The sequence below is a fragment of the Procambarus clarkii genome, chromosome 66 (genome assembly GCF_040958095.1).
Source record: "Procambarus clarkii isolate CNS0578487 chromosome 66, FALCON_Pclarkii_2.0, whole genome shotgun sequence".
Taxonomy (NCBI): Eukaryota; Metazoa; Arthropoda; class Malacostraca; order Decapoda; family Cambaridae; genus Procambarus; species Procambarus clarkii.
In genome coordinates this window covers 21,890,900-21,907,255 of record NC_091215.1, presented here as the reverse complement: position 1 = coordinate 21,907,255, position 16,356 = coordinate 21,890,900, and the positions used below count along the sequence as shown (strand labels likewise).

The window sequence follows — 16,356 nt, the reverse complement described above, 5'->3', positions numbered from 1 at the left end:
TACTACTGCTCCCACTTGTTGTGCAACTCTTGGTGAATGATGGATTTCGACTCCAAGGTTCTTTTCTTCATTTATCTGTTGTAAGGTAGTGCTGTCAATTCAGTAGTTGTGATGTGGATTGTTGTGCCACACATGCAAGGTCTTGCATTTATCGACATTTAAAAGCATTTGCCAGTTATTTGACCATTTGTGGAGTTCATGTAGATCTCTTTGTAGGGTCTCAATATCACCTTCTTGCTGGTGATATTATCTTTATGTCTAGACATGCTTTATGCTAAGATTCCTGTGCACAAGGCTGTTTGAAATATTAATTGAAGTGGAATGTTCAGCTCAGTTGCACATTCTTACAGCACCCAAGGTGAAACTCCATCTGGTTCAACTGCTTTATTTCTTACTAGCCCCTTGAGTAATTTTTCCACGTTGTCTTGAGATACCTCTATGTATTCTATGGCATGCTCTGGAATTGGTATTGGTGGTGACCCGGCTTCATCTCCTAGGAGTTTGTGTGTTATCCTACTGTGATGACTAGCTGGTTTGGACTCCCATTCATACTGCATGTCATTTGGCAGGGGATCTGGTTCTTTTCCCGTTCAAAACCAGTTTGCCAGGTTTGGGTTCCTGGTGACCTGGCAAAGCCCCAGTTGGTTCCAATCCCAGGTTTGGACCTGGCTGGATCTCATTTGGGACTCTTGGGACTCCCAGTTAGTGTCTCTTTCCCTGCCTCCTACAAATATGCATCACCTGCAGCATCATTGCTGTCTGGTGTTGCATTAGCCCCAGGTGATTTTTTGGCTGGTCAAATGGTTGTGCGGGAGTCTAAACTTTAACTGCATCATATTTCCTCTGGGGAGGTCTCCCCTTCAGTCAGAGATGTTTTCTCAAGGCTGTGTTTCTGTTGGCTTTTGCCTCCACTTTAGGCACTTTTCCAGACACAAGGGTTCTAATTTTTTCGGCCCCAGAGGCCAGTTTGTTCATTTACAGACTTCTTCTGTAATGGTGGAAAATTAGTTGGCTGGCTTCTGGAGATTGACACTTGGTTGGTTCAACCAGGAGTGCAAATATTGCCATGCCCAGTGGTGGTGGTGCTTTGTCACTACCTGTATGCAGATGAGGAGTCACAATAACATGGCTAAAGAAATGTTTATTAAACCACACACTAGAAGATGAAGAGACGAAGACGTTTCAGTCCATCCTGGACCATTACCAAGTCGATTGTGATAATGGTCCAGGACGGACTGAAACATCGTCGTCTCTTCATTTCCTAGTGTATGGATTGTTCAACACCACCTGTATGCTACCGGTTTTGCCTTGTGGACACCTTGTTGGTTGGCCCTGTTTTCTTCGTCCCTTGTTCCAAGGTGCATGTTGCTCAGGTTGTCTGTAGTGTCATCAAAGCTAGCATACCAGCAGTATATCCTCAGGTAGGCACTCTTAAGAATAACGACATGTTAGAGAAGACAACTGCATTGGCTGTCATCTTCTCAAACATGTGTTTAACAAATATTTGGGTTTGGGGGTTTTGGAGGTCTAACAGGGTTTTGGCAGCCTCGTATTTGATTAATGTCCCAGTCAGTCTTGTGTAGTACTGGGCAGGGTTTGCTGCCCCATGGTCTCTTCTTTGGACTAACACCTGCCATCTCTTCTTCTCCCCCCTCCCCCCCTCTGGCAAGTCCTTGATTTCCTGTTTCTCTGTGATTAGTTAAATTCAGAAAGCCACCAAAAAATACCTTCCCCAAAAACAAGCATTGAATATAATGAAATGCCTCTTTCTGGTAGAGCTTTGGTGACTGACTTCCTCCCTACCAGGTTTGTTGGTTTGGGGTGTATCAGCTCTGGACTAGCCTTGGAGTCGGCTGTGGGCTGCAGATCTGGACCACCTGTTGACAATCATCGACACTAATGGGTTTACACTAGTAAGTGCTCCTCTTGGTTCATCTTCATGATTTGCAGTCTTGACCGCTTTGTTGCTTCATTATCTACGAATCTTTCAGTTGTGTGTGTAAATCTATGCTTTTTGGATGCTTTCTCAGCTTTCTGCACCTCTGTGAGGGCACCAGGATCTAGCTCTGGTCCCTGGCAGGCAACAGGGACTCAATAATGGGACGCCATCTCAGCAAGATAGCTTTAGGACAGGCATGTCAAACATGTGGCCCTCGAGCCACATGCAGCCCTTTGCAAGCACACCTGTGGCCCGCACAAAGTATACTGTAATTTGGTAATTTAATGGCCAAAATTGCAGTGTTTATAATTTAAACTTCCACCTTTTAATAGATTTCAAAAGCCCAAAAGAAACACAAATGCAGTTGTGATACAAGCGAGTTAAAACTTCTAAAAATAGACATGACGTTAACTGTTAAACTGGCTAAACCTAAATTAACTATCAAACTAAACCTAAATTTCTTTCAGTTTTTTAACCATGTGATATTATTTTTAATTTATATTTTTATTTTTCAGATCCCACATCAAATTTAAAATGGCTAGTACACCTCCAGCTAAGAGAAAAAGGAAGTAAAGTAAGTAATTATCAAAAGAAGGCACCAAACCGGGAAGGCTATGTAGCACCATCAAATGTGCAAAATAATCAGAGGGCGCTAAATATCACCAAGGATGCCAATACGAGAACAAAAACGCATAAGGCGAACGATATCAAAAGTATCCGAGTCACCAAGAATTCTATTGAGGGACAGGCGACCGCGAGGGGCGGTCGGAAAGCAAGACACACGCTCGTCCTGGAAGTCAGGACATTCAAGAAGGACATGCACGACCATAAGAGGGGCAATGCAACTAGGACAATAAGAAGCAGGGCGGCGCTCCATCAAGTGACCATGGGCTAAGCGAGTATGGCCAATACGCAACCTCGCCAGAGCTGTTTCCCACCGCCGGTTACGGTGGAAGGACGACGACCACGAGGAAACACAACATTTAAGAGTACGTAGTTTGTTACCAGTAACAGACAACCAAGAAGCCTGCCAACGGGTAAGGACGGAGGAATGGATAACCGGGTAAAAGTCGGAATACGGAATACCTTTACGAGAGATGGGACAAGAGCGGACAGCTTCCTTGGCGGCAGCATCCGCACTCTCATTTAAAGACACACCAATATGGCTGGGAACCCAACAAAACTCAACCGACTTGAATTTACTGTTAATAAGAAACAGCCAATGCTGGATCTCGACAACTACTGGATGAACCGGATTAAAGGACCCGAGAGCCATGAGGGCACTACGAGAGTCAACAACAACTACAAAGGAAGACTGACAACGAGAAAGCAGGAGAGGAAGAGCATAGAGAATAGCATAAAGCTCCGCTGTAAAGATGCCAGTCTCCGGAGGTAAGCGACACATATAAGTGCGATCAGGAAAAACAACAGAGTAGCCAACACCGTCTGCAGACTTAGACCCATCGGTGAAGACAGAAACGGAGCGGGAGTGAGAAGAAAAGTGCTCAAGGAAAAGGCGTTTTAGAACCGAAGGAGGGGTAAAAGCTTTAGTGATACGGGTCATGGATGTACAAAACCGCAGAAGAGGGACTCTCCACGGGGGCAAAGAAGGAACAACACGAGGAGAAACATTAGAAATATGAACGGAAAGAGAGTCCTGTAGGCGAGATAACCGGACAGAAAGAGGGAGGTGGTGAAGAGGAACAGGAACCGCAGGAGGGGTAAAAGTTAAAGCACGACAGAGGCGAGAGGAAGGATGTTGTAAGGACCGCGCAAGATAGCGAAGACAGTAGCGATCACGGCGGTCTTGGAGAGACAGGAAACCAGTGTCAACATACAAGCTAAGGACGGGAGTCGAACGAAAGGCACCAGAACTGAGGCGCAACCCAGTATGGTGCAAAGCATCAAGACGACGAAGAGTAGAAGGAGAAGCAGACGAGTAAGCAAGGCAACCATAATCGAGCTTAGACAGGACGAGAGAGGAATGTAAAGCAAGGAGAGTGCGCCTATCTGCCCCCCAAGAAGTATGGGACAAGACCCGAAGGTGGGTAAGGGCCTTAGAGCACTCAACACGGAGGTAAGAGATATGGGGAGACCAAGACAAACGAGTGTCAAGGAATAACCCCAAAAGCTTCACAGAATCTTTGTACTCACCATAAAGTGACAAAGAGGGACGAAGAACTACCCGTTTCCGCGTAAAAGTCATGGCACAAGTCTTAGAAGTAGAGAACTTGAAGCCATGATCGGTGGCCCAAGAGGACACGGCATCAATTGCAAGTTGAAGCCGGCGCTGAAGGAGAGGCGAATCATCACCCTGACAGCAAAGGGTAAGATCATCGACATAGAGAGCGGAGAAGACACCTGAAGGAAGAGAGGAAAGAAGACCATTGAGGGCAACCAGAAAAAGAATAGTGCTCAGAACACTACCCTGGGGCACACCTTTGTATTGCTGAAAAGAGGCAGAGAGAGCGGTACCAAGGCGCACCCGAAAGGAACGACGAGAGAGGAAGCTGCGGAGAAAGAGAGGGAGATGACCACGAAGGCCAAAAGAATGAAGTTGAGATAGAATATGATACCGCCAAGTGGTGTCGTAAGCCTTTTCCAGGTCAAAAAGGACGGCAACAACGGAGGTCTTCGCAGCAAAAGCAGTAGGAATATAGACCTCCAAATTCACCAGGACATCTGTCGTGCTGCGGCACTTGCGGAAACCAAATTGAGAATGGGAGAGGAGGTGATGGTGTTTCAAGAACCACATAAGACGAACGTTAACCATACGTTCAAAGAGTTTGCAGACACAACTTGTGAGGGCAATAGGGCGAAAGTCCTTAGGGGAAGTACCCAGAGACCCCGGTTTGCGAACAGGGAGGACAACGGCATCGAGCCAGTCCTCAGGGACTGACGACGACTCCCAGATCCGATTATACACACTCAGTAAATACTGAGACGTGCACGGAGGGAGATGGTGAAGCATCTCATAATGAATACCATCGGGGGCCCGCCGCCGTAGAACCGCAGAGGGCCAGGGCAGAACGAAGTTCAGAGAGAGAGAGAAGGGATCATTATAGGGAAGCTGAAGACGAGTGCAGAAATCTAAAGGATGAGACTCAAGGACAGGTTTACGAAGAAGGAAAGATTGGGGAAGATGAAGACCAGAGCTAACAGAAGAAAAGTGGGAACCCAGTACAGAAGCGACCTGCAACGGGTCCGCCACAAGAGTATCATGGAGGTGAAGGACCGGTGAAGCATCGGGAACGAACTTACCCGCTACCTTGCGGATACGCTTCCAGATCTGGGGCAGATGAGTTTCGGACGTAATTGTTGAGACATAAGATGCCCAACATTCACGTTTAGCCATGCGGATGGCCCTACAGGCCACCGCACTCGCTTTCCGAAAGAAAAGAAAAGAATCGGTCGTCTGCCTACGGCGGTGCCTCTTCCAGGCTGCACGCTTACAGCGGACAGCCCGAGCACAGTCCGCATTCCACCAGGGAACGCACTTCCGTGGACCCCGAGAGGAAGAGCGAGGAATAGAGCGGAGGGCAGCGTTGAAGACAGTGTCATGAAAAAGGAAGAGAGCGCGAGAGAGAGGCAGAAGGGAGAGGTCAGAGAGAGCAGCACTGAGGGTAAATAGGGTCCAGTCTGCCTTAGCAAACTGCCACCTAGGGAAAGAGAGGGAAGGGCGAAAAGAGAAAAATGAAACAAGGATGGGGGAAATGATCACTTCCATGGAGGTCATCAAGAACCTGCCACGTGAAATCTAAGTAAAGAGAAGAAGAGCAGAGAGAAAGATCAAGACAAGAAAGGGTGCGAGTCCGAGAGTCCAAATGAGTGGGCTTACCAGAATTCAGAAGAGACAGGGAAGAAGAGAGGAGAAATGGCTCAAGAAGGCGACCCCGGGTATTTGTCAGAACGTCACCCCAAAGAGAATGACGACAATTGAAGTCACCCAGCAGGAGCACAGGCTCCGGCAAGGAGTCTAGGAGGTGTTTCAAATCAGGAAGAGAAAGCGGGACATTCGGGGGGAGATAAATGGAACAAACTGTGTACCATTTCCCCACAAAGATACGAGCAGCAGAACAATGAAGATGCGAAGGAAAAAGTAAAGGAACAAAGGGAACATCAGCACGAATCAAGAGAGCAGAAGTATTAGAAGCCCCAGCAACGGCTGGGGGGGGGGGGGAAGAGAGAGAAAGGAATAGCCACGAAAACGACCAGGACGAGCACCAAGCATCGGCTCCTGGAGACAGACACAAAGGGGCGAAAACCGCGAAATCAGAAGTTGGAGTTCAAGGAAATTGGCGTAATAACCTCGAACGTTCCACTGAAGAAGAGACATCGACGAGAAGAGAAAGGACAAAAACAGAGAACAAGGAAGAAACAAAGGCGAAAGAGCAACAGAGCACGTTAAAGAATATCAGGGTCGGGATCAGGGTCAGCAAAGTCAGGGTTAGGGGGCATGGGTAAACTGAGCAAAGACGGAGGGAAGGAGGCGGGAGAACAGACCAGAGGTGGGCGGGCGGGGTCCGGAGGAGGAAGAGGAGGAGACAACGGAGGGGAGCAGTCAAGGGGAGCAGTCAAGGACAGCAGCAGGAAGAGGGGGGGGGGTAGAAAGAGAAAGAGGGGAGCGCACCTCAGCAAGGGCAGCAACTGAGAGGGAAGCGGGGGCTAAAGAAATCTCCATAGCAGGAACAGGGGGCGCAACCACCGAAATGGGAGGGGAAGGAGCGAGAGAGGCAGAAGTAGGGGCCGAGGAAGAAAGCGAAACCTTCTTACCCACCGGGGAGGAGGAAGGAGAAGAGCCAGGCTTACGCTTCTGAATTAAAGAGACAGGTGTCCCAGCAACCACATACTGGGTAACGGATTCTAGCGTCTCAACAGGAGAAGCTGAACGAGAGCACACATGACGGCCGTTTGGAGAGCGATGAACATCAGCCCGCACCGACAGGCGGCGGGGAGAGTCAAGAGACGGAGGGGAAGGATGGGAAGGAGGAACGGAGGGAGACGAGGAAGAAACAGGAGACAAGACAGACCGGGTAGAAAGAAGGGGAACCCCAGACAGAGGACCGGGAGGTGGATCCTTCGGGAGAGAACCCAAAGGAACAGAGGAGGGGTCAGTGGGCGGATCAGGGTCCAAGGCCCGGAAACGGTTGCGAGTCTGAGGACGGCGGGAAGGACGAGGAGAGGAAGAGCGCAACGCGCGAGCATAAGAGATATTAGCATAAGGCGGGAGCCGGCAAACCTGGCGTCTCGCCTCGGGAAAAGATAAACGCTCCCGGTGCTTCAAGTTGAGGACGGGTGCCTCAAGCTTGTAATGGACACACGCACGGGAGAAGGTAGGATGGGCCTCACCTCAGTTGAGGCAACGAGCCTGGGGAGAAGTGCACTCCGACTTAGAGTGACCTTCGCCACCACACAAAGGACACAGAGACAGTCCCGGAGCAGCAGAGGACACCATGCCCAAACCTCCAGCACTTGTTACAGAGGGTGGAAGGGTCCTACCATCAAAGGTAATCTTCACAACCCGGAGGGGTTGACGGCGACTACCACGAGGGGGACGAGTAAACGTGTCCACCTGGAGAATAGAATGGCCCTGGGCAGCAAGGATATGTCGAATATCATCGTGGCAGTCGCGCAAGTCCCGAACACCGGTCGCAACATGGAGCGGGAGCAGAATAGTGCCAACACTGGCATTCAACTGAGCGTTCTTCGAGACCCAAACAGGGGTCTTGCCAAGGCAGGATAATGAAGCCAAGCGGGAAGCAGCATCCTGAGAAGGAGCAGCAACGACATGTGTACCGAGACGAGTGGGGTTGAAAGTAATGGGGGCATCCACGGAATCAACGAGATGTCGATGGAGGGAGAAATCATCAGGAGGCGCAGAATCAAGAGGGAGGAGATCAAAATATTTGGCCCACGAAGTGGGACCAAACAAGGCTTGATAGGTAGCAGAACTGGAAGGAATCGAGCGAGGGCGGCCGTGACGAGGACGGTGATGAGAACCCCCAGAGAGAGAGGGGTTAAAAGGCGCAGTAGTAATAACTAGAGATGGAGCCGCGCCAGGGGACAAGGTAGTCACCACTGGGGGCTTGGGGCTCGACCCAACCACAGAGGAGAGAGGGGAGCCAGGGGAAGGAGTCAGAGAGGCCAAAGGAGGAGCAAGGTCGGGGCCCAATGCAGCGGAGGCTACAGAGCCCGGTCTTCCAACACGGACCGACTCGGGGGCTTGGTCGCCCACCCCACGAGCCTGAGAAGGTAAAGCAGAAACAGTCGAAACAGGGGTCATCATCATTACGAAAAGGAATATTCATTCACGAATGTGCCCCCACACCCACCAAGGAGCCACAATTAGAGGCAGGACACCCAACAAGAAGCTATCGCTGATCATGCCGGGGCCTCCTAGGGGTGCATCGTGAGTATACGCCCCACAAACGCCACCTTAAGAACCGACAGTCCGTCGAGATCGGGTTCAGTGACGAAAGGGGGATTGACAATAAAAGGTTCCCCTCGCTCTCGACGTCGGGTACTACAGTTCTACGGGTGCAAGAGTATGCCTCCTCAAGCATCCGGGCGTCAAAATAGAAGAAGTCCAAGGGAAGAACCAGAACAAGCAAAAGGTCGGCAGGAAACTGCAAGCAGATAGGAGAAGAGGGGGGAGAAAAACGAAACAGAAGGAAAAGGAAAAGGTGCTCAGCATAATTGGAGAGGACGGCAGCAGGAGCACAAGGCTAGAAAAGGACAGAGGACCGTCCCAAGGAGCATCACACTCCGGCAGCCGCCCACTAAGCCCCCCTCACGGCAACAACGAGCTGAGCGGGGAGGGGGAAAAGAGAAAAAGGAAACTGAACAAAGAAGGGTGAGTGTTTCAAGAAAAATAGGAATTATAGTATTTTTGCACAACAGTAAATGAAAAGATACATTGTTTAATTTGCAACAACAGCATTGCCACACCAAAAGAGTACAACTTGAAAGACATTATGAAGCGAATCATCAATAAAAAGAGGCGTCAAGCCTCATGTACAAAACACTAAAAATCATTGAATAGTTGGAAATAAATGTTCATTTTGAACTGTTGTAATTTTTGTACAATGTATTTGTTGCTGTTGCATAGAAGTTTATGTTGCCATTTCAAATTTCTTTAATTTTTTCTTTTGTTAAAGTAATTCATTACTCTGCATTTATGAATGTGGCTAGCCGGTAAACCATTTGCATGCACATTGTATGTTTCCAAGTTTAAGTAATAAAAATATTCTGCATTAATTTTTTATTAAATAACCTCAATTAGGTGTCGTGTGTGGCCCTCCTGACGAAACAAATGTTATGTGGGGGGGGGGTTTAGACCAGGGGATCCTCAGCTTTTATTTATTTTATTTATTTATTTACATACAAGAAGGTACACATTGGGTTTATGGGAGTACAGAGACTTGACGTTTTACATTCTTGTAAAACACTAGCACCCATAGCGTTTCGGCCAGAAACACCTGCTTAACATGCCTGCTTTAGGACGCCACCAGGGCACTACCAGAAAATGGCATTTTAAAACTGTACATTCAACTCTCTGGTTTTTAATAAAGTATGACATTCAAGTACTCTTATCTTTAATATAATTTAGCCCTCCATTGTGCACTTGTCTTATCTTACCTGCCTTTCCACCTTAACAATTCTAGAAGCCAGACTAATCTTCGACTCATATACATCTTTGGCTTTAGAACCTTGCTTCCCTAGGATCTGGTCTAGTCTGGGGGATTAAAAAAAAAAAAAAAGAGTAAAATTACAACCACAATTACAAAATTATAGTAACTATTAAAGACATGTTAATCTCAATCTTAGTGTACTACAGTAATTATATTCATTCAATCTCATGTAAAATATTCAAAGTTATACTGAATATTTAATAAAGCCCATCTTGCAAAATTTAAGGATTATACAGCATACCTAATACTTATTAATATTATCTACCTACAATATAATAGTCAACTTTATTCAGAAAAACTATTTTGAGATTGTGGGAGAGAAAGGAAAGAGACTGTGTGTGTGTGTAATTACATAATTGCAATTACCTAAGTGTGTGTGTGTGTAATTACATAATTGCAATTACCTAAGTGTGTGTGTGTGTAATTACATAATTGCAATTACCTAAGTGTGTGTGTGTGTGTGTGTGTGTTTTACTGTTTGTGGTTTGTAAGTATAATGTTCAAAATATCCTGCCTTTTCTTACTTATACTATCATAAATATCTTAAAGTTTACTAGTGGTTTTGATGCACTACTACCTTTTAATTCTTTTAATCCTTTTACAGTAATTCTAATTTCAGCTACAGTATTTAATACTCTTATTTCTTTGCTCCACAGTCCATTTTTGGTTACATGTCTTTAGTGTGACTATTTTGTGAATGCTGTTGAGGTATGGGCAGCATACTGTACTATAGTACACAAGTAGGTAACATAGGGTATGCCAGCTGAATGTAACTATTTAGTTCTAATATTATTGTTTTTTAAGCATTTTCCATTTGTATTTTTCAAAGGCATTTTCAAATTTGCCTGCATGCCATAAGATTCTCTCCTTGAATCTATATTACATTATATTGGTTTTATTATATTTATAAATTTATATTACATTACATTTATATTACATTGTTTTGTTTTCTAGTGACAGTCTGATGTTTATATTAACTGTCATCTCCTTTTCTTTGTCCAGTTTTATATTTCATTACACAGCCTATATTTTCCTTGGAATATATTCTCACTCTTCCCCATTTTCATTATATAGCATTCGATATGTAAGTCTTTTTCTATGGGGGAGTCCTGTCAACTCCCTGAATCTATCCGAACTGATATGTGCAATATTAGTTTGGGGGTCATCAGTCACAGGAGTTTTTATGCCTACTGGGAACCATGAGCCAGAACCTGGTCCCCTCAGAGAGTCACAGGGAGCAATGGCCTATGAGCACTTTTTATTTAAATTATGTCCTAATTGCTATTGAACGGGAAAGGACCCAGAAAGGTGGGCGAATCAAAACAGGCCACTGTTTCGTTAACCTGTGCAATCTACATCCAAAAAGATAAAAATAACGCCCCAAGAAAGAAACCAAACAAGCAACCCTTCATGTAACTAGCACTTCTGCTCATTAGCTTTAATACCCTTCCCCCCCCCCCCCCCAAACCTAGGGGGAAAGGGGTAGCCAGTTCACCGGAGCTGACAGCCCACCACTACAGCTCTGGAACAGATGTGCTGGCGGTCAGTTCAATCACCTATAGCCTCCAGTTCCTGTTCTGGATTTTGCTGTGTGTGGCTGTAACAGCAGTGTGTGGGGTGGGTGTTGGCCAGGTGTCTTCTTGTACACGGAGCAGCATGTGCGTAAGTAATTATCAAAAAAAGGCACCAAACCAGGAAGGCTAAGTAGCACCATCAAATGTGCGGGATAATCAGAGGACGCTAAATATCACCAAGGATGCCAATATGAGAACAGGAACGCATAAGGCGAACAATATCAAAAGTATCTGATTCACCAAGAATTCTATCTAGGGACAAGCGACCATGGGGGACGGTCAGAAAACAAAACACACGCTCGTCCCAGAAGTCAGGACATTCAAGAAGGACATGCACAACCATAAGAGGGACAATGCAATTAGGACAATAAGGAGCAGGGCGGCACTCCATCAAGTGACCATGGGTTAAGCGAGTATGGCCAATACGCAACCTCGCCAGAGCTGTTTTCCATCGCCGGTTACGGTGGTAGGAGGACGGCCACGAGGAAACACAACATTTAAGAGTACATAGTTTGTTACCAGTAACAGATGACCAAGAAGCCTGCCAACGGGTAAGGATGGAGGAATGGATAACCGGGAAAAAGTCGGAATATGGAATACCTTTACGAGAGATGGGACAAGAGCGGAGAGCTTCCTTGGCGGCAGCATCGGCACGCTCATTTAAAGACACACCAATATGGCTGGGAACCCAACAAAACTCAACCGACTTAAATTTACTGTGAACAAGAAACAGCCAATGCTGGATCTCGACAACTACTGGATGAACTGGATTAAAGGACCCGAGAGCCATGAGAGCACTACGAGAGTCAACAACAACTATAAAGGAAGACTGACAACGAGAAAGCAGGAGACGAAGAGCATAGAGAATAACATAAAGCTTCGCTGTAAAGATGCTAGTCTCCGGAGGAAAGTGACACATATAAGTGCGATCAGGAAAAACAACAGAGTAGCCAACACTGTCCGCAGATTTAGACCCATCGGTGAAGACAGAAACGGAGCGGGAGTGATAAGAAAAGTGCTCAAGGAAAAGGCGTTTTAGAACCGTAGGAGGGGTAAAAGCTTTAGTGATGTGGGTCAAGGACGTACAAAACTGCGGAAGGGGGACTCTCCACGGGGGCAAAGAAGGAACAACACGAGGAGAAACATTAGAAACACGAACTGAAAGAGAATCCTGTAAACGAGATAACAGGACAGAAAGAGGGAGATGGTGAAGAGGAACAGGAACCGCAGGAGGGGTAAAAGTTAAAGCATGACAGAGGCGAGAGGAAGGATGTTGTAAGGACCGCGCAAGATAGCGAAAACAGTAGCGATCACGGCGGTCCTGGAGAGACAGGAAGCCAGTGTCAACATACAAGCCAAGGACGGGAGTCGAACGAAAGGCACCAGAACTCAGGTGCAACCCAGTATGGTGCAAAGCATCAAGACGGCGAAGAGTAGAAGGAGAAGCAGACGAGTAAGCAGGGCAACCATAATCGAGCTTAGACAGGACGAGAGAGGAATGTAAAGCAAGGAGTGCGCGCCTATCCGCTCCCCAAGAAGTTTGGGACAATACCCGAAGGAAAGTAAGGGCCTTAGAGCACTCAACACGGAGGTAAGAGATATAGGAAGACCAAGACAAATGTCAAGGAATAACCCCAAAAGCTTCGCGGAATCTTTGTACTCAAGGGGATGACCATAAAGTGACAATAAGGGACGAAGAACGACCCGTTTCCGAGTAAAAGACATGGCACAAATCTTAGAAGTAGAGAACTTGAAGTCATGATCAGTGGCCCAAGACGACACGGCATCAATCGCAAGTTGAAGCCAGCGTTGAAGGAGAGGCGAATCATCACCCTGACAGCAAAGGGTAAGATCATCAACATAGAGAGCGGAGAAGACACCTGAAGGAAGAGAGGAAAGAAGACAATTGAGGGCAACCAGAAAAAGTAGTGCTCAGAACACTACCCTGGGGCACACCTTCGTATTGTTGAAAAGAAGCAGAGAGAGCGGTACCAAGCCTCATCCGAAAGGAACAACAAGAGAGGAAGCTGCGGAGAAAGAGAGGGAGAAGACCACAAAGGACAAAAGAATGAAGCTGGGATAGAATATGATATCACCAAGTGGTATCGTAAGCCTTTTCCAGGTCAAAAAGGACGGCAACAACGGAGGTCTTCGCAGCAAAAGCAGTACGTATATAGACCTCCAAGTTCACCAGGACATCTGTTGTGCTGCGGCACTTGCGGAAACCAAATTGAGAAGGGGAGAGGAGGTGATGGTGTTCCAAGAACCACATCAGATGAACGTTAACCATACGTTCAAAGAGTTTGCAGACACAACTTGTGAGGGCAATAGGGTGAAAGTCCTTAGGGGATGTTCCCAGAGACCCCGGTTTGCGAACAGGGAGGACAACGGCATCGAGCCAGTCCTCAGGGACTGACGACGACTCCCAGATCCGATTATACAGACTCAGTAAATACCGAGATGTGCATGGAGGAAGATGGCGAAGCATTTCATAATGAATGCCATCGGAGCCCGCTGCCGTAGAACCGCAGAGGGCCAGGGCAGACTGAAGTTCAGAGAGAGAGAGAAGGGATCGTTATAGGGAAGGCGAAGACGAGTACAGAAATCCAAAGGGCAAGATTCAAGGACAGTTTTACGAAGAAGGAAAGATTGGGGAAGATGAAAACCAGAGCTAACAGAAGAAAAGTGGGAACCCAGTTCAGTAGCGACCTGCGACAGGTCCGCCACAAGAGTACCACCGAGGTGAAGGACCAGTGAGACATCGGGAACGAACTTACCCGCTATCTTGCGGATACTCTTCCAGATCTGCGGCAGAGGAGTTTCGGACGTAATGGTGGAGACATAAGATGCCCAACAATTATGTTTAGCCATACTGATGGCCCTATGGGCCACCGCACTCGCCTTCCAAAATAAAAGAAAAGAATTGGCCGTCTGCCGGCGACGGTGTCTCTTCCAGGCTGCACACTTACAGCGGACAGCTCAAGCACAGTCTGTATTCCACTACGGAACGCACTTCCGTGGGCCCCGAGATTAAGAGAGGGGAATAGAGCGGAGGGCAGCGTTGAAGATGGTGTCATGAAAATGGAGGAGAGAGCGAGGGAGAGGCAGAAGGGAGAAGTCTGAGAGAGCAGCACCGAGGGGTAAATAGGTTCCAGTCTGCTTTAGCAAACTGCCACCTAGGGAAGGAGAAGGGAGGGTGAAAAGAGAAAAAGGTAACAATGATGGAGAAATGGTTACTACCATGGAGGTCATCAAGATCTTGCCATGTGAAATCTAAGTAAAGAGAAGACGAGCAAAGAGAAATATCAAAACAGGAAAGGGTGCGAGTCCGAGAGTCCAAATGTGTGGGCTCACCAGAATTCAGAAGAGACAGGGACGAAGAGAGGATGAACGGCTCAAGAAGGCGACCCCGGGTGTTCGTCAGAACATGACCCCAAAGGGAATGACGACAATTGAAATCACCTAGCAGGAGTACAGGCTCCAGCAAGGAGTCCAGTAGGTGTTTCAGATCGGAAAGAGAAAGCGGGACACTCAGGGGAAGATAAATGGAACAAACAGTGTACCATTTCCTCACAAAGATATGAACAGCAGAACAATGTAGAGGCGAAGGAAAAAGAAAGGGGACAAAGGGAACATCAGAGCAAATCAAGAGAGCAGAAGAGTTAGGAGTCCAGCAATAGCTGGGGGATCGGGGGGGGGGGGGGGGGAAGGAATAGCCACGAAAGCAACCAGGACGAGCGCCAAGCATTGGCTCCTGGAGACAGACACAAAGGGGCAAAAACCGTGAAATCATTAGCTGGAGTTCGAGGATATTGGTGTAATTACCACGAATGTTCCATTGAAGAATAGACATCAACGAGAAGAGGAAGGACAGCAACAGAGAACAACGAAGAAACAAAGTCGAAAAGGGAACACAGCACATTAAAGACGGGCAGGATCAGGGGTCAGGGTCAGCAAAGTCAGGGTTAGGGGGCATGGGTAAACTGAGTAAAGAAGGAAGGAAGGTAGCTAGAGGACCGACCAGGGGCGGATGGGCAGGGTATGGAGGAGGAAGAGGGGGGGGGGGGGATAACCGTGGATCAAGGACAGCAGGAGGAGGGACAGAAACAAGGGGATGCACTTCAGCAAGGGCGCCAACCGAGAGGGAAGCGGGGGCCAAAGAGACCTCCATAGCAGGAACAGGGGGCATAACCACCGAAACGGGAGGGGACGGAGCGAGAGAGTCAGAAGTAGGGGGCGAGGAAGAAAGCAAAGCCTTTTTACCCGCCGGGGAGGAGGAAGGAGAGGAGCCAGGCTTACGCTTCTGACTGAAAGAGACAGGTGTCCCAGCAACTACATACTGGGCAATGGATTCCAGTGTCTCAACAGGAGAAGCTGAACGTGAACATACACGACGGCCTTTGGGAGAGCGATGGACATCAGCCCGAACCGACAGGCGGCGTGGAGAGCCAATACACAGAGGAGAAGAATGGGAAGGAGGATTGGAGGGAGACAAGGAAGAAGACATAGGAGACATGACAGACTGGGCAGGAAGAAGGGAAACCCCAGACAGAGGACCAGGAGGGGGACCCTTCGGGACAGAACTCAATGGAACAGAGGAGGGAGCAGTGGGCGTATCAGGGTCCAATGCCTGGAAACGGTTTTGAGTCTGAGGAAGGTGGGAAGGACGAGGAAAGGAAGAGCGCAACACGCGAGCATAAGGTGTGAGCCGGCGAACCTGGTGCCTCGCCTCAGTTAAAGATAAACGCTCCCGGTGCTTCAAGGTGAGGACGGCTGCCTCAAGCTTGTAATGTATACACGCACGGGAGAAGGTAGGGTGGGCCTCACCGCAATTGAGACAGCGAGCCTGGGGAGAAGTGCACTCCGACTTAGACTGACCTTTGCCCCCACACAAAGGACAGAGAGAGACAGTTCCAGAGCAGCGGAGGGCACCATCTTGAGCTTATCTTGAGATGATTTCAGGGCTTTTAGTGTCCCCGCGGCCCGGTCCTCGACCAGGCCTCCACCCCCAGGAAGCAGCCCGTGACAGCTGACTAACACCCAGGTACCTATTTTACTGCTAGGGAACAGGAGCATAGGGTGAAAGAAACTCTGCCCATAGTTTCTCGCCGGCGCCTGGGATCAAACCCAGGACCACAGGATCACAAGTCCA

The 16,356-nt window shown here is 47.9% G+C and overlaps 1 protein-coding gene across 4 annotated transcripts in view; it reads right to left on the bottom strand.

The window, feature by feature from the left end:
• Positions 1-16,356, bottom strand: part of LOC123769351 (potassium voltage-gated channel subfamily KQT member 1) — an 874,235-nt gene that overhangs the window by 46,758 nt on the left and 811,121 nt on the right. For all 4 annotated transcript variants that reach the window (XR_011223844.1, XM_069309856.1, XM_069309857.1 and 1 more), the window contains one exon: positions 9,578-9,674. Coding sequence is in view for 3 of the 4 variants with exons in the window: in XM_069309856.1 (XP_069165957.1) it covers positions 9,578-9,674 (97 nt within the window). In the remaining variant the exon portion in view is untranslated. The remainder of the gene's footprint in view (positions 1-9,577; positions 9,675-16,356) is intronic.